The sequence below is a fragment of the Trachypithecus francoisi genome, unplaced genomic scaffold, assembly GCF_009764315.1.
Source record: "Trachypithecus francoisi isolate TF-2019V2 unplaced genomic scaffold, Tfra_2.0 Lachesis_group6, whole genome shotgun sequence".
NCBI lineage: Eukaryota > Metazoa > Chordata > Mammalia > Primates > Cercopithecidae > Trachypithecus > Trachypithecus francoisi.
Window position 1 is genome coordinate 108,023,745 of NW_022681471.1, and position 21,818 is coordinate 108,045,562.

General features: G+C 37.2%; 1 protein-coding gene across 1 annotated transcript in view; it reads right to left on the bottom strand.

Annotated features, from left to right (window-relative positions):
* IL1RAPL1 (interleukin 1 receptor accessory protein like 1) overlaps window positions 1-21,818 on the bottom strand; it is a 708,593-nt gene that overhangs the window by 25,917 nt on the left and 660,858 nt on the right. Inside the window, 4 exon segments of the mRNA XM_033201300.1 lie at window positions 11,712-11,769; window positions 11,771-11,835; window positions 11,838-11,860; window positions 14,239-14,371. Coding sequence (XP_033057191.1) covers window positions 11,712-11,769; window positions 11,771-11,835; window positions 11,838-11,860; window positions 14,239-14,371 — 279 coding nt within the window.

Genomic DNA, 21,818 nt, shown 5'->3' on the forward strand with positions numbered 1-21,818 from the left:
AAGGGCTTGTCCTCAATAATGACTTATCTTTTACCAAAATAGCAATAACATAGCTCTGCTTCACAAAGAATAGGGCATTATCTTATCATCTCACCATATGTATTGATTTTCAGCATATATTAAAATTATCAGTGGCTTGAGAAAATAATGTAGAAGTAAGGTGTCCCCTAAAATGTTGTTTTGTAAAACAGACAAAGTGTGAGCAACAGTACATACTCAAGCAAATAGATTTCAGTATACTTGAAAAATGTGTAAATAACTTGATTTTATAGCAGAGAGTAATGATAGGTTTTCTACAAGCATTTTCAAAAATATTCAGTAGCGGGCCAGGCGCAGTGGCTCAAGCCTGTAATCCCAGCATTTTGGGAGGCCGACACGGGCGGATCACGAGGTCAGGAGATCGAGACCATCCTGGCTAATACAGTGAAACCCCGTCTCTACTACAAAATACAAAAAACTAGCCGGGCGAGGTGGTGGGCACCTGTAGTCCCAGCTACTCGGGAGGCTGAGGCGGGAGAATGGTGTAAACCCGGGAGGCGGAGCTTGCAGTGAGCTGAGATCCGGTCACTGCACTCCAGCCTGGGCGACAGAGTGAGACTCCGTCTCAAAAAAAAAAAAAAGAAAAAATATATTCACTAGCTATACCGAAATAGATTTATTTTTTCTCACTTTTCTTCTGACTCTATAAAACATGCTTTTAGTAAACAATTTGAAAAATGCATAACAATGATAAGAAATTAAAGATCACATGGAATTATAGCACCTTGAGATAACCACTGTTAATACTTCACTAAATTATTTAATGCATCTCTTTCTAATGTATTAGGTTTTCATGTAGCCTTAACATAGGCAATTGATCTATGGCTTTAAATACTAATACTACAAAATAGCTTATATTTTGCCTTTTATTATAGACAGTTTGGAATGGAATTTGTCCAATGTGGTTTGCAAGCTGTGTTCTGCTAAGAGTTCTCTTGGTAACCACTTTAGCCTAATTATTTATTTATTTGTCTATCTGTTTATGCAGCTATCATTGAAAGATGCCCGGTTCAGCAAGGCAAGTCTAACAGGAATTTTTTAAACACCACTGTGGAGTTTTTCTCTTCATAAATAATAATCAGTTTTGGCAACAGTTTATGAATATTCACATAAAACGTGGAGTCAATAATCTGATTTTAGAGGAGGTAAAAATTTCAAATTTCATTTTGACTAATTGCATTGTTTTTCAGATGAAGAAACTAAACTAGTATGTGGACAGCCACAGAAGAAAATGTATTTTAATACTGCCAACTTTTATGTGACTACTGAATTGCCAGTGGCAGCAGTCTACTGAAGAAGTCTAACTAGATAGAATTTTATTGCTGTATCTTTAATATATTTCTTTCAGTTGCTTTCAACATTAAGGCATTTAAATGTTATAGACATATTTGTTTGGGGAGAATTAGAAATGTACCCAAGCAGTTGTGAGTCATTACCTTGAAACTGTGGGGTGGTATAAATAAATTTTTAAGTCAAATTGATTTTACATTACATACAGAGTAGAATTATAATTCTAAACTGATGTAAGTCAGGTAAGTTATATTTAATACTTTCAGGCTTTGAAAATGGCCTCTTCCACTTTAGTTTGCATGAATTTGGCAACCATTGTAAGTCGGTACTTTGAACTGCAGTTGCATGTCATAAGGAATTGTATTTTCTACTTCGCAGTTACAGAAACTTGACATCTAAAGATCTGAGTCAACTTTTCAAACACTTAAGGCATAAGAAAATCCCTAGGAAGAGCAACCACCGTATCTCACTTTCAAAATTGGCAAAAGGAGGCACAATGTCTAAAAACTCTGAGAATCTGTAAAATATGACAAATGGTCTAATATATATTATTAGTCACCCAGTATCATATATGCTCTTTCAAGATTCCCACAGTGGGGCTAGGGGCAAGTAGTTTACAAATGATAAACCTGAAGAACAATGACACAAAGAGATTGGTTCTAGGTCACACAAAGCTAAAGAGTCAAAAGCAAAGTACTCTCAAGTAACTGTCCATTTTTTCATCATAGTTGAGAATTTCTCACTTTTTAGTCAATTCTCATTCATATCAAATTTCACTTAATGGTAACAATTTGGGGGTGGTTTTAAAAATGACCTTTGTGTGCTTTCCTAAATGTACTACTGGATTTTCTTTTCGAATTAAAAATAAATTCTATTTTTATAGAATTTAAATATGCACTTTTAATTTAACCAAATTGACCTCCCAATTTATTATTTTTCATAGAACACATGCTAAAAATAGAACACGTGCCCCAAAATTAGATACAAAAAGATACTATATTTCCCACAGATGGCAAATGTAATTCTCAACACTAAAATCTAATACAAGTTACCATGGTAATTTATTGGAAATCAACACATTTTTTTCCTACTATATGACCTGAGATACTAGTTGGCCTTTTTTTTTTTTTTTTTTTGAGGCGGAGTCTCGCTCTGTCGCCCGGACTGGAGTGCAGTGGCCAGATCTCAGCTCAATGCAAGCTTCGCCTCCCGGGTTTACACCATTCTCCTGCCTCAGCCTCCCGAGTAGCTGGGATTACAGGTGCCCGCCACCTCGCCCGGCTAGTTTTTGTATTTTTAGTAGAGACGGGGTTTCACCGTGTTAGCCAGGATGGTCTCGATCTCCTGACCTCGTGATCCGCCCGTCTCGGCCTCCCAAAGTGCTGGGATTACAGGCTTGAGCCACCGCGCCCGGCCAAGTTGGCCTTTTTTTATGCGTCGTGTCTAATTTCTCACTTTACTGACCTGGTTGTCAAAGTTCAACATACAGGAACTGCTTATTAAAAGTTACACCTTGCATTTTATGACCCAGTTGTGACATTTCTCTACAAAATGCAGGAATTTGCAGCTATTAAAATGCACAGCTATCTCCCTTTTCCCAAAAATGCTGTTTAAATGCTCCAGCATGGTGGTAGACATCCTTCTGGTAGCAGTGAGTCAACTAGTAAGGATGCCTAACCCAGTGCTTTGCCCATTGCTGGCACTCAATACATCTTTGTTGAATTAGAATGATTTGTCACTTTTCATACAACAGCATTATATGAATTATCTCTTTTAAGCAGCCTGCAGTGAAGTGAGATTTGGAGTGGGATATGAAGCATTGTCAATCAACAGGTTGCTCAGACCCAAAAATAATGAAAATACGAAGGTGGTTCTGAGAAGGAGGAGTGAGTGGTTGTTGGTAGGTGGTGGCTAGGAATATACTATCTTGTTTGGAATCTCTGATCACACAAGTGGAATTTTGCTGTGTGCTAGATAATTTCTGTGGGCTTCCGGCTAATGTTTTAAACTTAATTATTTTTTCTAAACTGCCTGTTTATCATTTTCCAATACACAGACACGAATTCCGGTGGATTCCTTCTCCCCTCACTTGAGTAGACTGCTGCCACTGGCAGCTCCGTGGCCACACAGAAATGGGCAGTATTCAAATACATTGTGTGCTTTTGACTACTCGCACACTACTCTAGTTGCTTCATCTGTAAAAATACTTGTGTGTTATAGCCTCTGTTAGATGCTAGACAGATGCCTGTTAAAATGAATTAAACGTTTGAACTCGTAGAGACGGTTTTAACCAGTCTGTGTTGCTGTGGTCCTTCCTTCCCTCCCCTCCCTCCTCCCTCCCTCCCTCCCTTCCTTCCTCCCTCCCTCCCTTCCTTCCTTCCTCTCTCTTCTTCCTCTTTCTCTTTCTCTCTCTCTCTTTCTTCCTTCCTTTCTTTCTCCCTTCCTCTTTCTTTCTCTCTCTCTCTCTCTCTCTCTCTTTCGTTTTTGAGGCATACCTTTGACCAATAATATCTGGCAGTTCAATTCCATACAATCTCCATCCTTTCTTGCCACACTTAATTGACAGTTTGCTGAATACAAGTGTTCAAAACAGAAAATCAGCAGTATTTACTGTTCACCATACAATCGTGTTCCTCCTTATGTTATTTGCGTAGGCTAGATTACTTGCATAGGCTATTTGCATAGGCTAAAGCATATATGTATATCCATATATATGTTGTTGAGACATTCCTAAGTGTATTTCCTTTTAAAAAAATGAGGTACAGAGGAAATGGGTCCAACAGTGAGGGCCCTCTTCATTTAAGAGGTTAATTATTTGAATACTTGAAGAAAATGCCCTCTTAGACATCTGAGTAGCAAATATGTTATATAGCACAATTCATTGAACAGGTGAAGCAAGTAACCTCATTAAGAGTAGAGTGTGAGTCCAATGAACCACTGTTCAAATAGGTTCAAAGGTGTTGACCATGTAAAAAGAATGAGGCAATTAATTAAAAACAGTCGCACTGACTGGCTCCACTTAGCTTTCATTCCTTTCTCATGGAAATAGTGAGCTCAACAGAACTAGTTTCTCTTTACCTATTAGAGGCTACCAAGCTAATTAGAAAGATCTATTGTCTAGGCAAGGGCTTTGGTATGCCAGCTGCGGTCCACAGACTAAGGAACTTGATTGAAATTCTAATCTTGAGTCCTACCCCAGGCTAATGAACTGCTTTTTAACAAAGTTCCCAGGTGATTTGTGCATACTGTAAAGTTTGTGAAGCATTGGTCTAGGGGCTTTTAGCTGACTCTCTAAGCATGGAAATACAAGGAACCTAAATTTTGTCAATTCCTATGGTGTAAGAACAGCCATTCCGTTGACCTTCCAGCCACATTTGGTATAATCTTGGAAGGTTTTCAAGATTAAAATACTTGTCCTTCTATTTTGAATTTCCCTACATTGAGCAGCTTAAGTGTTGACATCATTTCCAGGAAGAGATTGAGTTTTGGATATCTATACTGTAGAGCAGTGGTTGTCACCAGGAGCAGTTTTGACCCCTGGGGACATCTGGCAATGTCTGGAGACATTCTTGGTTGTCATAACTGAGGAAGGTTGTATTGACATGTAGTGGGCAGAAGCTAGGAATACTGCTAAATGATCTACAATGCACAGGACAGCCCCTACAGCAACAAAGAATTACCAAGCCCAAAATGTCAGTAGTGACAAGATTGAGAAATCCTGCTATAGACAAAGTTTAGATCACTCAGAATACATTTAATCAGCCCATTCATCACATTTACTAAGTGGGTTTGGTACTTTGAAGCATATAAGAGAGAAATACAAGTTAAAGATCTGTATCAAGAATTGAACATTTAGTTAAGGAAACAAGTGTAAAACTCAATAAAGCAAAAAGGACTTGCAGTGACTATAACCATGTATAATTAAATGTTTAGAGCTTTGGCCCACATGAATGATCAACAGGAATGATTAAAGACTAAAGAGTTTATTATTCTTGGCCCTCCACATTGGTTTTGTCCAGGATCACCCTCTTGTCATTTATTAATTGAGAAAAAAGTTAATCATCAGCAGACAGTGGTCCTTTTCTTTTCAAACAAAGATGTTACTTGGTTATTCTCATTCACAGAGAAGAAAACTGTGTGACCCAAATGGCTAAGAGGCCAAACAATGTTACATAACATACCTCCATATTATAACTGATTAGCAAAAAGTAGGATCAAAAGGCCTTCAACAGAATTGCTTGAACCCGGGAGGCGGAGCTTGCAGTGAGCCGAGATCATGCCACTACACTCCAGACTGTGCGACAGAGCGAGACTCCGTCTCAAAAAAAAAAAAAAAAAAAAAAAAAAAAGCCTTCAAAACATTTCACAGTTGAGGCAAAAAAAAAAACTTGAGATTAATCTCATTTAAATAATATATTCTAAGTCTAAGGAAATAGTCAGCTAAAGTGGTTAATAGTCACGTCTGCAACTTTGGTGGCAATCAGTAGCCTTGTTGGAATATCCATATCAAGAAGCACACAGGGAGTTGGGCACAGTGGCTCACGCCTGTAATCCCACCACTTTGGGAGACTGAGACAGGAGGATCGCTTAAGCACAGGAGTTCAAGACCAGCCTGGGAAACGTAGGGAGACCCTGTCTCTACATTTTTTTTTTTTTTTTAAATAGCCAGGTGTAGTGCCGTGCACCTGCAGTCCTAGCTACAAGGGAGGCTGAAGCCAGAGGATTGCTTGAACCCAGGAATTCAAGGTTGCAGTGAGTCATGATTACACCACTGCACTCTAGCCTGGGCAACAGAGTGAGACCTTGCCTGTAAAAATAAACATAAATAATAAAAAAAGAAGTGCAGAGGTACAAAATCATTAGTATTGGACAATTTGTGCTACTGGCATTCATAATAGCCTGCAAATATGTTTGGTTATTTGTTTTGGCATTAGTTACCAAGAAAAAAATATGACATTGGAGTCTGCTATTTAGATGTCTTACATACATGAGGAGTGGCGAGGCCCCCCCCATCAACGACAACCAAAAAAACAGTTACAGGACAAAAGAAAATTTTGACTACAAAATGTCAAATCTTATCCAAGGAGAGAACTTGTTAAACTCGTTGGCTTTTATTTGGAGATGCTGCAGCAACATTACTAAAATTCCTTCATATTTTGGCACTGCATAAGCTAGGACTCAGTAAAAGTATCCATTCCATCGACATCAGCTCAGCTTTTAATGGGTCATTGTCTTTCTAGGGAAATGCTGCCATACAGGGAGGTAGGAGATTTTGATTTCTGAACAAGGTTTGGCTTTAACATATTCTGAAATCTATGGTCAAAGATGTCAAATGGCCAGTCCCAAAAGAAGTTTGCACCGTTGTATGACCTTACTGTATCTCTCAGTAAATAAATTCACTAGGCAAATACTAACAAGGATGGGGCACATATTACAAGGATGATTCATTACAAGAAGGGTTAAAGGAGTCCACTGGGTTTAAATTCATCTGGCTTTAAAACAATGCATCCTAAATGATGTGCACTTAATTACATTACTAAAGATATTTTTAGGTCTAGGGAGTTTATTGAGCAGGTCTAATTTCTATTGATTACATTCTTTGAAGGGATAAAGAGAGTGCACACAAGAAGTAAAATGGGTTAGATGGGAAATAAAGAAAACCTAGATGTTTATTATTATTAACTTGTGTTGAGTCTCTCAGATAGATACTTTGCCAGTTCCCAAACTAATTTTTGATTAATGAATTGCCATATTATTGTAATCCATATAAATAAATATAACCCTTCAGAGCAGGATTGCTAATGAACATCCCCAAAGTGACAGTTTCAAAGTGAAACACTCACTAGGAAGCTCAGTCGTATATTAGGAATGTTTAATATCACTGTAATTTAAAAAGCAGTGGATGGCATTCCAAATTATATTGGTCCTTATTTCCTGTTCATTTAATTTTATTTTTCATGCCTGTAACTTTGGTTAGCACAAATGCCAGGCACATAGTAGGTTCTTAGTCACCATTAAATGCATGAATACATAAACAAAATTATCCTTTAGGACAGTACATTCAAACCAAAGTAAATCTATTATAAAGTCAAATTCAGAATTGACGGAACAAAATTGCTGGAGCTAAAGCTGACGATTTTGATGAAAGATGAATTAGAATTCAGGGACTTTTTAATGGAACACGGAATTGCTGCATCCTTCATTACCCAGAGTATCACATAGTTAGAGCAAAGAAATCTTGTAATAGCTTGTTAACATTTTTTGGGTGCTAAGTACGTGCCAGACACTGTGATAAGTATTTACACATATGAGTTCATTGAATCCTCACAGCTGCTCTATGTGAGAAGTCTTATTATTATTCCCATTTTATAGAAGAGAAATTTGAGGCTCAAAGTGATTAAAGATTTGCCCCAGATAGCACAGCTAGTAAGAACAGACTTGGGTTTTGAACACAGCCAGCCTTACTCCTAAGTCCATGCCCTTGACCATTAAGATAATAAACATGTCTGCACTGTGAGGTCATTAAAAATGAGAGTATACACAGAAGGCACAGAGAGTGAAGAAGGAATCTGAGACAGCCTGATGGGTACAAGAGTGTCTAGGCCTGAGGTCAGAGCACAATACTGCTAGGTATCTACCTGGAGTATTGTTTGTGTCAGAGAAATGCAAAAGTAAAAAATGGAGAGAATAGGACAGATCAGAGCTTTGGAGGAAAACCGAAGGTCAATGTTCAGTGCGTGTTGGACAGGCAGTAGCAAGTGTATCTGGGTAAAAGATTCAGAGACTCAGACGTGGAATTCAATCAAGTATAGGCAATAACAAGAACCAGAAATAAGGCAATGTCTAATTTGTCAGCGCTTTACTTTCATTATTTTTGAAGCCAGGATCTAATGCTCAAGCTTGCCAGGCCAGGGTCTGGCAAAGAGGACTGAATAGAAGCTTCTGGCAGGAGTGAAGAGTAAGGAGCAGGGCAGTCATAAACCAATATGGCCATGGGCCTTGCCCTTTCATTCTCTGTCTTTCTCTCACTGCATATTCTAGTACTCTGTATAGTAAGTGAAATATATCTATATTGCATGTCCGATGAGATTCTGATGAACCTAGTACCTTTTCTGGCTGCAGGAATTGGCAACTTTGGATATTCTCGAGCAAGATTTTTCTATGGTCAAATTTCTTGGTAGATTTTCAGCAGGCTTTCATGGACTTATGATTCTTTTATGCAGATAAAAGGCTGACCCAGAACATAGCCTAGCTCAAATGTAGCTGAATTATTTATTATAGTATCCCCTTGGCATTAAGGAAGACACATTTGATACCAGGAAGCGATGTTTCAAAGAATCCATACCACCCATTGGAGGGCTCTGAAATCATTTTATTATGTCAATGATACTGAACAAAAGGTAACAGTGAAGGAAAAATTGCTTAGATGACTTTGGCAAAGGAATGTCCTGGAAGGTTTACCTGTCAGAAGCAATGACAGCTTGTGGTGTACAAGATCAGTATTCAACAAATGTTTGAACATGTCTCTCTAGGGAGGTTTTAAAAGGGAAGACTGTGAAGGCTTATAAGTTAAGGAATTTATGAGTAAATGGCAGAAAAATACAATTAATAGTGAAAGCTCCCAGTTCCTTATCAAAGCCTTAGTATTCTGAGTAATATAGCAACCCACCTGATAATTACACCATTGCTAGCATGACAGACATTTGACTTTTTAGAGACTCCATGATCAAAGATCCAAACCTATCATTTCATATATGCTGTGTGCTGTTCTCCTCAACCTGGCAGGGCTGATGAAGTTCAGGTCATGTCATATGTGTACCAAAGTCCTTTTTTTCCCCCCAAGATTAGTGGGATAGATCATTCCACATAATCATGAGTCCCTCAAGAGCAGGAAATTGCATCCATTGGTGTCTTTGTGAATTGATGACTCGTTTGCTGCAGCTCCCTTAAAAGGAAGGCATACATTCACTTGAAGAGGGACTTTTGGAGTACATGTCTTGGAAGGACCTTTTTTTTTGGCTTGTTAATGCTTTTATTTCTTAAGAATAAATTGCTGTTTGTATAAATGCATATTTGAAAAACATACTAAAAGACTTAAATATTGAAGAATACTCTAACATTGACCACATTTTTTTCACGTTTAAGAAATCAAATATTACTTGAAAAAAATTTCAAGTAATTTTCTTGATTCTTCATTTATTTTTCTAGAAATGGAAGTTTCATGGCTTTGGGCAACTTATCCTTAAGCTATGTATGCTAAACATAGCCTGGAGGTTTTGGACCCCTTCTTGCCTGTGTGCCTCTCTGCAAAAACAGAGCTTTAGTAGCTTTATCCTTAGATACAATTCCTTTTTCTTCCCTTCTCCTTTGATTCCTACTTAACTGTCACCCTTCCCTTGCCCTCCCAAAAACTATGTTGTCCAAGTCAACCCATTTTTATGTGCTCTGTATCTTCTCTCTCCTGACTCCATTTCTGAGGAATAATTCAAACTCATTAAAGCACGTTCAAGACAGTGACCAGAAGGGTGAAAGTATTTCACTAATAAAAACGAAGAATGAGTAAAAGAAGCTAAAGAGGCTGAATCTGGTGAAGTAAAGGTTCGGACACTCATGGTGACTGTCATCAAACATCTGAAGGGCTGTCTTGGGGAAGAGTGATTAAAAGTACAGAACTAGGGCCAATGGATAGACAGACAAGGAAACTGAAATGCTTTCTAACAGATTTGTTCCAAAGATAAAATGGACTTCCTTGAGAGGGAATGTGATCCAGTATAAGGATAGATCACTTCAGAAGATGTTATGGCAGGAGAAGAAGTTCAATTACACAACACTTAAGTTGCTTTTAACTATGAGAAGCTATTTCTGTACTTGTATATGTATGATATTTCTACTAAAATCCCTTCCTTGATTGGCTATATACTATAGAAAGATACAATCATATTGCTAGCTGCTGCATACCTTTCCCCTTGACTCACATCCCTAAAAAGTAGACTATTTTAATATCATAGTCACCTTGACAACAGAGGTGTCTATTTTAATAGCATTCAGTAATATTATTCAAAGGGAATCTATCTATTGCCCAATAAAGTAGGGGGAACAGCCTTCAATGTTCTCTTTCTTTTCAAACCTCAAAGAGTCTAGGATTAAACACAGGCTTTGAAATTAAAATCATTGTAAATTTGCTGAGTAAGAGAACATCAAGAGTCCTTGTTCCAAAGAGTAGAAAGTTTTAACTTAGCATAATGTAGAAAAATGTATTTTTCTCTTGTAATATACATAAACAATTTTACTAACAGGAATGACTCACATTTTACAGTTATCTCTTATTTCAAACTATTCAATATAAATTTAAATGCATTTCACCTTACGCAAAAGATGATGGGGTGCTGTAGAGGCAGAGTTAGCACAACAGACATTGCACTCAACCACAGCCTATCTTACTTAAAAATGCATTACTATTCATCATGGGAGAATATCGTACATATCAAAGTTATCCAAGGCAGAAACAACATGTCAAAAAATACTGCAGTGGGGAACTCACCAGACAGTTCTTACACTAAAGGAGCAACCTTCCCATAAGAAACACAATCTTTGACTTAAAACCATTTACTTGTTGTTGTTGTTGTTTTTTAAAGAAACTAGTATCTATTTCTTTTCTTTTTCTTTTGTTTTTTTTTTTTTGAGACAGGGTCTCACTTTGTCACCCAGTCTGGAGTGCAATGGCGCCATCTCCCGATCTCTGCTAACTGCAACCTCCACCTCCCAGGCTCAAGTGGTTCTCCTGCCTCAGCCTCCCAAGTAGCTGGGATTACAGGTTCGCACTACTACTGCCAGCTAGTTTTATATTTTTAGCAGAGACAGGGTTTCACAATGTTGGCCAGGCTGCTCTTGAACTCCTGACCTCAAGTGATCCACCTGCCTTGCCCTCCCACAGTGCTGGGATTACAGGTGTGAGCTACTGCACCCGGCCCCTAATATCTATTTCTAATAATAATAAATAGCATTTAATGACTTTCCTTGTATAGGCTCTGTCAAGCCCTTCACATTTTTTGTCTTATTTTATTCTTACAACACACTGAAGAGTTGATACTATTATTTTCCCCATTCTATATATCAGAAAACTAAAGCTTAGGGAAGTTAAATGTTTTGCCCAAAGTTATACAGTTGGTATTAAAGAGGAGCAAGGAATCCAAATTTGATTTTAGAGACTGAGTTACTCACCCATCTACTGTGCTGTTTGCCTTGGTGGCTCTAATGCAAATATGATTATTTTATTTAGGAGAACTTTGTGGAGAAAAACGAAATTGAATTTGTTTCTTGGTTCCCAATGATTTTTTCTCCCATCTTCATTCAGTTGACCACTCAAGCTTAGAAGGTTACACTCCCTCGTTGATAAAGGAGAACACTGGCGTGTCGACGTCCATTTCCATTTTCAAAACTAACAGGAGTAATTTCCCAAGTCACCTTCTTCCACAGAGTCCACAATTAATGAGATGGAAACTTCTGTTCCCCGAGATGCTCCTTAAGAATTCTAAAATATAAAGCGACAAAACAAAACAAAATCCACACAAACAGACACATAAACAAGAAAGAAAGGTAGATGAATCCAAATCTGATGTAAAAATACCTATGAAATCTGTGCTTCAAATTTGGCTATGAATGGATGCTATGTTAATTAAATTATATCCTGCCCTTTTCTTCTTCACTTCTAATGAGGAAGCTTGTCTTTGTAGATGTTAATGAAGTTGCAGTTAATTATCTCCCTTAGCAGGACAATCACACTGTCATAATAAAGAGGTGAGAAAGACCTTGAAGAGAAAGTTTACAATTTGCTTTCCCTTAAGAAGAAATATTATGTAAGTTGAGATAAAAATTCTAATGTCTCAGGCTGAAGGCCTAATTACATGTCAGGCTAATTTTTTAAAAAAGAAAGAAAAAAAAATTTCTGAGCTATTTTGACATTTCAGTTGAAATTTTCAGTCTGACTTCTGTTAATGATATTAACAAATTGCCTGTTTTTGAAGAAATGCGAAATTATAAACCTGTAGACTAAAAGTTCTTGTAAAGTACTTAACTCTGACATTTAAAATTAATGGTAAATGCTCACTAACCTCGTTGTCATCTCTGTTCAACATTTTTAAATGCAGAATTAAAGTAAACTACCTTTCTAGAAACTTCCCTGAACACACACAAAGCCAGAGGGGGCAAAAGTTAGGAGGTTAATTGCCCTTCATTTATTTTAGCATTTCATAGACCATGGGTAAAAGATAAGAGTGAAGTTTTAAATACGAAAAACAGCAGAGAAATGTTTCAGTACATATTAGACCATTGTCCATTTAGCCTTCTGGAATCCCACTGGGGCATTCCAGAGTACAATATTCTTATGTATTTGTTGCCAGAAAGAAGGTCCCAACAGAAATAACCTTATGTGACAGTTTCATATGTTTTTTTTTCTATTGAAAAACATTTTCTCTTTTACCTTTGATAAAGTTTTAAAAGCCTTGACATTTAGAATGGGGGACCATGATTTAAATGTTTGTATATACCAGTAGATGCAATCTTTAGATGGGAGGATGTTTAGAAGTAATCATCATTTTGATGTAGTTGTAACTTACTTATTATTATTGTTCTTGCATATTTATATTATGATTAAAAATAAGTATCCATGCCCAAGCATAATTATAGAGTCAGCATTGAATATATTTACACTTAAATGAATAAATAACTAAACACATTTAACAAAAAAGGGACTTAGGCATTATGCCTTCAAATATTTTCATGTTATCATTCCCACTATACAAATATTTCGACCTTAAAGTCAGACTAAGAAAGGTGATAAAAATATTTTGTGTATCTTATCACTACCATCAACAGCTTCTATTCCACTTGGTGGCTCAAATATGTAAAAATACATAAAAGGAAATGATAGAGATTGTGTTTGCTTGAGTCCTTGTACCTTGTTAATGTTTCCTGTGGGGGTGTTTTGGTTTTTTTTTTTTTTTGGAGATAGTTCGCTCTTGTCACCCAGGCTGCAGTGAAATGGTACGATCTCCGATCACTGCAACCTCCACCTCCCAGATTCAGGCGATTCTCCTGCCTCAGCCTCCCAAGTAGCTGGGACTACAGGTGGCCCGTCACCATGCCCGGCTAATTTTGTATTTTTAGTAGAGACGGGGTTCACCATGTTGGCCAGGCTGGTCTGGAACTCCTGACCTCAGGTGATCCGCCCACCTCGGCCTCCCAAAGAATATTTTTTTTTTTTAAAAGGTCTCATATACAAAAAGTACACTAACACATTTTCTATATTTTATGGTATTTTGATCTCACACTCAGTAAATATATATATATGTGTGTGTGTATATATATATATATATATATATTTTTTTTTATACAGAGTCTCACTCTGTTGTTCAGGCTGGAGTGCAGTGGCAGAATCTTGGCTCACTGCAGCCTCTGCCTCCCAGGTTCAAGTGATTCTCATGCCTCAGCCTCCCAAGTAGCCGGGATGATAGGCATGCACCACCATGCCTGGCTAATTTTTGTATTTTTAGTAGAGACAACGTTTCTCCGTGTTGGCCAGGCTACTCTCAAACTCTTGGCCTCAAGCAATCCACCCAATTTGACCTCCCAAAGTGCTGGGATTACAGGCAAGAGCCACCACGCCCAGCCACACTCAGTATATGGCTTAACGAAACAATCGTCGTTATTTTCTTAAATTCTTTGCAAATGACATTCATGTTTTGCAATTCTATAGTAAGTCTCTTACAGTGTTTTGTTTCTTTATCATTAAATATTTTTATTATGATAATAGTCAAACAACAAGAAAAAACCCTTTCGGCTTACTGTCTATTCACTAACGGAGTAAATGTTAATCTTGACTGTAGGAGTTAAAAGAAAAGAAAAAATTACCTAATGTCACTTTCCCAAACTCGATTTTCATCCAGATCTTCAATAAACTTTTCTCCTTTCATCCAGTAAATTAAAGGACTAACATCTCCGCTGTACCCAAAGAAAGCTCTGCAAGTTAGATTAGCAGAGTCACCTGCAGAGAGAAGTGATGGAAAAGTGTTAAAAAACTATTTGTTCACGCTCATCTTAGGCAAACAGGTAACATTTTGATCACTTTTCATTGATTTAATAAAATATCTTTCTAAAAGAAAAAATTTTCCGGGATTTTCAATCTTTGTCAAATTGATAGAATGTGTGTTTTCGACAACATGGCTTGTTTAATGGAATGTGAGTTTCTTATAAAATTTCCAAGAGGACTAGTCAGCTATTGTATAGAACATGTTTCCAATTTGGTTGGCCTGATGTTTTCTCAAGATTAGCTTGAGGTCATGAATGATGGCGAAGGATACCACAGAGGTGATATGCCTTTCTTGAAGCATGATATCAAAGGGTACATAATGTTGCTAATTATAAGATTTTATAGGGCAGATATAAGGTGTTTCTCAGTCTTGAATGTGGGAAATAGAAAATCTTTGGCTGCAAAGGAAAAGGAACCATAAATCCGAGATGCTAAGAGAATGCTATTAAAATATTTTTAATTCATAAAGAAAACATTTGAATTAAAGAAGCTAACACATACTCAAGTAGAAAAACAAAAAAACAAATAAAAATCATGATAATAAATGTTTGGGATTTTCATTACAGGTAACATCAATTATACTACTATGAAGATTAGTTTATTTCAATATGCTACTTAGAATGTTTTAATGGTGAATACAGATTGGTCAATTCTTTAATAAGGTAAATTGAAGTCTCTGTCTAAAAGGTGGAAGTAAATTTAATGCCATAGAAAGTAAAGTTTATTTCTGGATATTTTATGCCACTTTACAAGCACCTGGCTTACTCAAGCTTCAGTCAGCATTAGAGAACTGAAATTTCCAGTAGATAGTAGTTTTAAGATCTTGCTACCACTAAATGGAACCAGACATTGAGGGATAAGATGGGGTCTTATAAGTCTGGATTGGGGCAAAGGAACTCTCAGGGATTGGCACCACGTGAGGGGCTGAAAATGAAAAAGCAACACCTTTGCTGGCATTTGAAGTAAGCAAACTCTCAATTTGTGGTAGTCACAGATACTTAAGAATATTACCAGAGGGCCCTGAGAACTCTGTGATCCTAAGGACCAAGGAAGGAGGTTTCTTAAAAGAGTACTGGAAGCCTCAGAGCTAAGCTATGAGTTGATAGTATATATTTCTTGAAATTTTGCTTATGAAAGACTCTACAGTACAAACACAGAGAAAAGCAGAATGCACTTACATGTACTCTTCTAAACTAGGGCATGAGTATCTGCAACTTAATTCTACAAGTTATACAATGACAACATTTTTATAGGATACAATTAATCATATTCTCTTAATTATGTTCATTGTTTAAGAATACTTCATGAAAATTATTGCTCTTCTAATTTTTCTAATATGGCATGACTATATAGCCTTCTCTATTTTAGCTTATGTCTGCATTTCTCTAAGACATTCCTCACAGACTGGATTCCCCTGCTCCAGTCCCCCCAGAGACGGAGTCTTCCTCTGTCACCCAGGTTGGAATGCAGTGGTGCGATCTTAGCTCACTGCAACCTCTGCCTCCCGGGTTTAAGCAATTCTCCTGCTCAGCCTCTGGAGTAGCTGGGATTACAGGCGCACGCCACCATGCCCGACTAATTTATTTTTGTATTTTTAGTAGAGACGGGGTTTCGCCTTGTTGGCCAGGCTGGTTTCGAACTACTGATCTTGTAATCTGCCCACCTTGGCCTCCCAAAGAGCTAGGATTACAGGCGTGAGCCACCATGCCCGGCCGGATTTGTTATGTAATAGTCATCACTGATGACCAGATAACGCAAGTCCAGAAAATACCTACAAACTTTTAAGAGGCAAACTGAGGCTCCAAGGAGGTTTCTTTATTATTAATCTTTGTACAGAAATATTTCAGTATAAAATTCCCTCTCCTTAGAGAATATTTACATTACAAAATGAATAAATGCCAATTCCATTGAGTGGAAATCAATTGCATATTTCTACGGCAAGTGTCAACCAACATTACAAAACAACTTCAAATCAAATATTCTTTGTCTTTACATTTTTATAAGAGCGCTGTTTTTTTTTTTTTTCTTTCGCACCAGGACTATCTGTTACAGTGCCAAGGTAGTCACGAATTCAACAATAAGTCTTAAAAACTACCTAGTATGCTGATTAACATTATATGCTAACGGAATCAAGATGTGTTACAGTTTAAAAATGTATGTATCCATAATTTCCACCATCTGTCTTTCAGAAGACCAAGTTTAAGTTTTTAGGTGGGACTTAATGCCTGGAACTCATAAATAGAACTCTCCAGGTATTGCCTAATTTTCCATTACAATTTTAGTAAATCTGAGACCTCATAAATAACGAATAAGGAATCTGACAATCCTTAGCAGAGAGGCCAATTGACCTCCTCATTGGGACCTGAATTACTGTTTCCCATCACCCTCCTTTCTTTCCCACATCAACTGTGAAATTCATTTTATTCCCATTTATTTTCATAATTTTATAATTTTCATTTCTTTTACCTGCAGGTTTTGTGCTGCCACACCTAAAAATGGCTCCTGTACCCATGTAAGAAGCGATGTTTTCTCAGCCATCTTGGTTCACCTGTTCTTTCACTACACCCAGTGGCTGGGGCTCCAGTACTGAGTGCGTCTACAGTGCCACGGGGACACCGAGGAGAACTATAACTAGTCTTGAGATGGGCTTGCTGTGGGTCAGACAGTGAAATTCAAGGAAGGAATAGAAGAGGGTGGAGAGAAGAATAGAAAAACACACTGGACAGAGAGGAAAGAGCATGAGTGAGAAAAAGCCTGGTGACTTCGGGGAAAATAAAATAATTTTGAAGGGGCTGAAGCTAAAGTGTAGACGAGGGGCAAGTAGAGGGAAGATTAGGGGAAGAATAGAGCCCTGATGACGCAAGCGCAGGAGCAGCGCTGTTCTACGTATGGCATGTGGAAAATCTGAGACTTCCATTTCAGGGCAATGGAAAGTTGAGGAAAGGTTTCAAATAGGAGACTGACGCAATCGCATCTCTATTCTAAAGAGATCAATCTTACTGTATTTTCAAACTTGAGATTGGATCAGACAGAATCAAGGATTGAGAATGCTACTATATTCTGGGATCACATAAGGAATAAGCACTGCAAAGATCAGATTATTTCCACATAATTTCTTAAAGTGATAAAGCATAGGTGGTAGCAGTAACTATAGAACACTCTGCTTTTTATCAATGTGATAATAGGGAACCTCTTAAAGCAGACATTAAGTAGGAAGCCTGTTAAGGCAGAAAATATATAATATATAGGTAATATAATTATTTATATAGATACATTCTCTCTCTCTATATATATAAATGTATATATATCAATCACTGAGTCACCCACACAGAAAGAGAGAGAGATCTGGGAACTGCCAGTTGCTTCTCAATACAGGCAGAAGAAAAAGTCAATTTGAGCAGTGCTTTGTTCTGTGAAGAGGCTTTTCAGTGGTTTCTGTGTGTCTAAGCAAAGTTACCACTTCCCTTCTTATGCATTGCTCTGCTCACAGCCTAGACACTAGGAGTTCAATGGAGTCAATCCTGAGAACAGACCAGGTGAGGTCAAGCTCATGCCTGAGTCTCTAACCAGGGGCCTAACTGTTGTGGAGAAAAGCTGGATTCACTAGGTACTATTTATTTGGAAAAAGTGATTGATCACACCTGTTTCAGAGAGCGTTCACGTTGGAATCCAACTGCGTATTACCTTGTGTTTGAAAGTGGGAATGAAGGACTATTATCCCTTCCTCTGAGTCTGAGTAAGAACCAAGAGTTGATAGAAATTCATGGGGCAGGGTGGAGCATAGGAATAAATGATGTATGTCCAGAATAAGGGCAAATAAGCATTAAAAAGGACAAATAGTAGTTATGAAAGTAATAAATGATGGGACTGTGTTTGCACCTTGGGCCAATGAACTAGGACATGCCAATTACACAACAGGTTTTTATCATCTGAATTTTGGGAGTCACCCATTCATATTCCATTTTATAGTCTCATGCTTTTATTTACGACTATATTCTTTGCTTTAAATTCTCATTTTCACCTAATACACACTTCATCCATTAAATCCAATTCAAATGGCACTTCTGCTAAAATGCAGGCCTGCACTTGCAAAAAATACTCATTTAGGCCGGGCGCGGTGGCTCACGCCTGTAATCCCAGCACTTTGAGAGGCCAAGCTGGGTGGATCACAAGGTCAGGAGTTCGAGACCAATCTGGCCGATATGGTGAAACTCCATCTCTACTAAAAAGTACAAAAATTAGCTGGGCGTGGTGGCAGGCGCCTGTAATCCCAGCTACTAAGGAGACTGAGGCAGGAGAATAGCTTGAACCTGGGAGGCAGAGGTTGCAGTGAGCTGAGAACACACCACTGCACTGCACTCCAGCCTGGAGACAGAGCGAGACTCCATCTCAAAAAAAAAAAAAAAAAAAGAAATTGTCATTTAATTTTTCTCCTCCTTCTCTTCTCCTTTCTCCATAGACTTCGGAACATATCTATGTTTATCATAATATAGTCCTTTCAATATCTGCTTTGCTCACATATCTAGCCCAGCAACTTGACTATGCTTTCCCCAAAGGCAGAAATTATACCTTTATTTACCTTCGTCTTACCAGGACCCATTACAGCATCTTGAATATATTAAGAACTCAATACATAATCTCAAATTAATGAATAACCTGCTTAATATCTTCTGAACTTTCATTTTACCTTGTTTCCCTTTTTTAAAGCTTCATTAATTAAAGGCTGCATGTCTACATGTCTCCACGGGCCAAATTTATCGTGTAAACTAGGCTTCACATTGCAAGTACAGAGCCTCCTCATTCAGGTATTATTTCAGTGGTATTATTCCATACCAGCTTGCAAGGTCAGTTACCACATTTTCAGAAATTCTGTGAGCAGGTTGTTAAGCACAGTCATTGAAAATTAAATTATAGAAATACAAATAAACAATATTAAAAACAAAACCAATAGATACTCAAGAATTCCTAATTATTTTGCTACATTTTACCATTTATTCATTCATTCACCTTTTGAGATTGTTTACAACTATGGTATCTGTATGGTGGAAATACTACACAATAGTGTACTACTGCACCTCTCTTCTCAACTATATGTTAATGACATTATGTTGGCAGCTTGAAAAAGACCATGGGGGGGAGTATTTACGCCATACATTGTCAAATGCTACAAATCAGGCTATGATTTATTGTTCTGTTGACTGCACTTAAAACATGATAGGGAAAATGTTAATAATGCAGGTTAAATTAAAAGTGTGTCATGTCTATAGCTGCCATATTGGGAATAGCACAAACATCAAGAAAATATTCTCCCATTAAAATGTGATTCAGCAAAGACATCATTTACATCATTGATGAGTGAGTAAAGTTCTGACATGCAACTCCATTGTTTTATTAGCTCAGGTAAACAAAAAATATCAACTGTATGCATGACAGAACTACATTTAGAGAGCCAACTGTTAAAATTCACCAGATGCTACTGTCTATAAAATTGTTTTTTTATACATAGTATGCATATTTTAATAGCTTTATTGAGATACAATTCACATACCATGAATATGTACAATTCCATGGTTTTCTCTATATGCACAGAATTGTACAATCAGAACCACAGTCAATTTTAGGACAATTTTAGGATCACCCCAAAAGGAACCCTGTACCAATTGGCAGCCACTCCCCATTTTAGCCCTTAGCAACCACGAATCTACTTCTACTTTCTGTCTCTATGGACATCTGGTATAAATGGAGTCATACAATATGTTGCCTTTTATGTCTGGTTTCTTTTGCTTACTTTAATGTTTTCCAGGTTTATTCATGTTACAGCATGTATCAATAATACCCCATTGTGTGATTATATCCCATACACTGATTTTCTTTATCCATTCATCAGGTGATGAACATTTGGGTTGTTTCCACTTTTTGGCTATTGTGAATGCTGCTGCTAAGTTTTTGTGTGGATATACATTTTCATTTTTCTTGGGTATATACCTAGGAGTGATGCTGCTAGGCCATAAGACAATCTTACATTTAAATATTTGAAGAAATAGCAAACTTGTTTTCAAAGTGGCTGTGCCATTTTACATTCCCGCCAGCAATGTATGAGGGTTCCAGTTTCTCTACAGGCTTGTCAACACTTGCTAGTATCTGTTGCTTTGATTATAGCCATCCTAGTGGGAGTGAAGTAGGATCTCTTTGTGGTCCCTTACATTCATATTAAACCACAATTTTATTATTAAATATAGCTATTTTGCTAATCACCAGTACTGTTCAAAATTATGAGAACATTATCAAGATAAAATGGCTTCTTATTGGATCGTAGCATGTAATTGTCAACATCATACCTAAAATGCTTTTTATTTACCTACTTTTGTGTTATAAACATTATAATGAATTTATAAAATGTATAATGATTATAAAATCAGACTATATTTTTATTTGGCAATTTTCAGGAACTAAATAAATTATTGGAGGCTTACTTTATTAGGAAATACTGAGAATATTTAATTCCAAATATTTCATCGCAAACATATGTTGAACAAGAATATACAATGGGACTCACAGTATCATCTCATTTAAATTCAATAGAACTATGCCTACAAGCATTATTTTTTTTTCACATTTTTACTTTCATTTCAGGGGTACATGTGCCGGTTTGTTATATAGAGAAATTACATGTCACAGGGGTTTGGTGCACAGATTATTTCATCACCCAGGTTATAAGCATGGTATCTGGTTGGTAGTTTTTCCATCCTCACCCTCCTCTCACCCTCTACCCTCCACCCTCAAGTACACCTGTATTATATCCCCAATGTTTAGCTTCCACTTATAAGTGAGAACATGTGGTATTTGGTTTTTCTTTCCCTTCATTAGTTCATTTACAATAATGGTCTCTAGCTCCATCCATGTTGCTGATATCATTCTTTTTGATGACTGCATAGTATTCCATGGTGTATATAGACCACATTTTCTTTATCTAGTCTACCACTGATGTGCATCTAGGTTGATTCCACGTCTGCTATTGTGAATAGTGCTGCAATAACATATGCATGCATGTGTCTTTATGGTAAAAAAAATATATATTCCTTTCGGTATATACCCAATAATGGGATGCTGGGTCCAATGGTAGCTCTAAGTTCTCTGAGAAATCATCAAACTGCTTTCCACAGTGGCTGAACTAATTTACATTCTCACCAGTAGTATATAAGTGTTCCCTTTTCTTCACAACCTTGCCAGCATCTCTTATGTTTTGACTTTTTAATAATAGCACTGAATCTTTAAATTGTTTTGGGCAGTATGGCCATTTTAACAATATTGATTATTTTTATCTATGAGTGTAGAATGTTCTTCCATTTGTTTGTGTCATCACTGATTTCTTTCAGCAGTGTTTTGTAATTGTTGTTGTAGA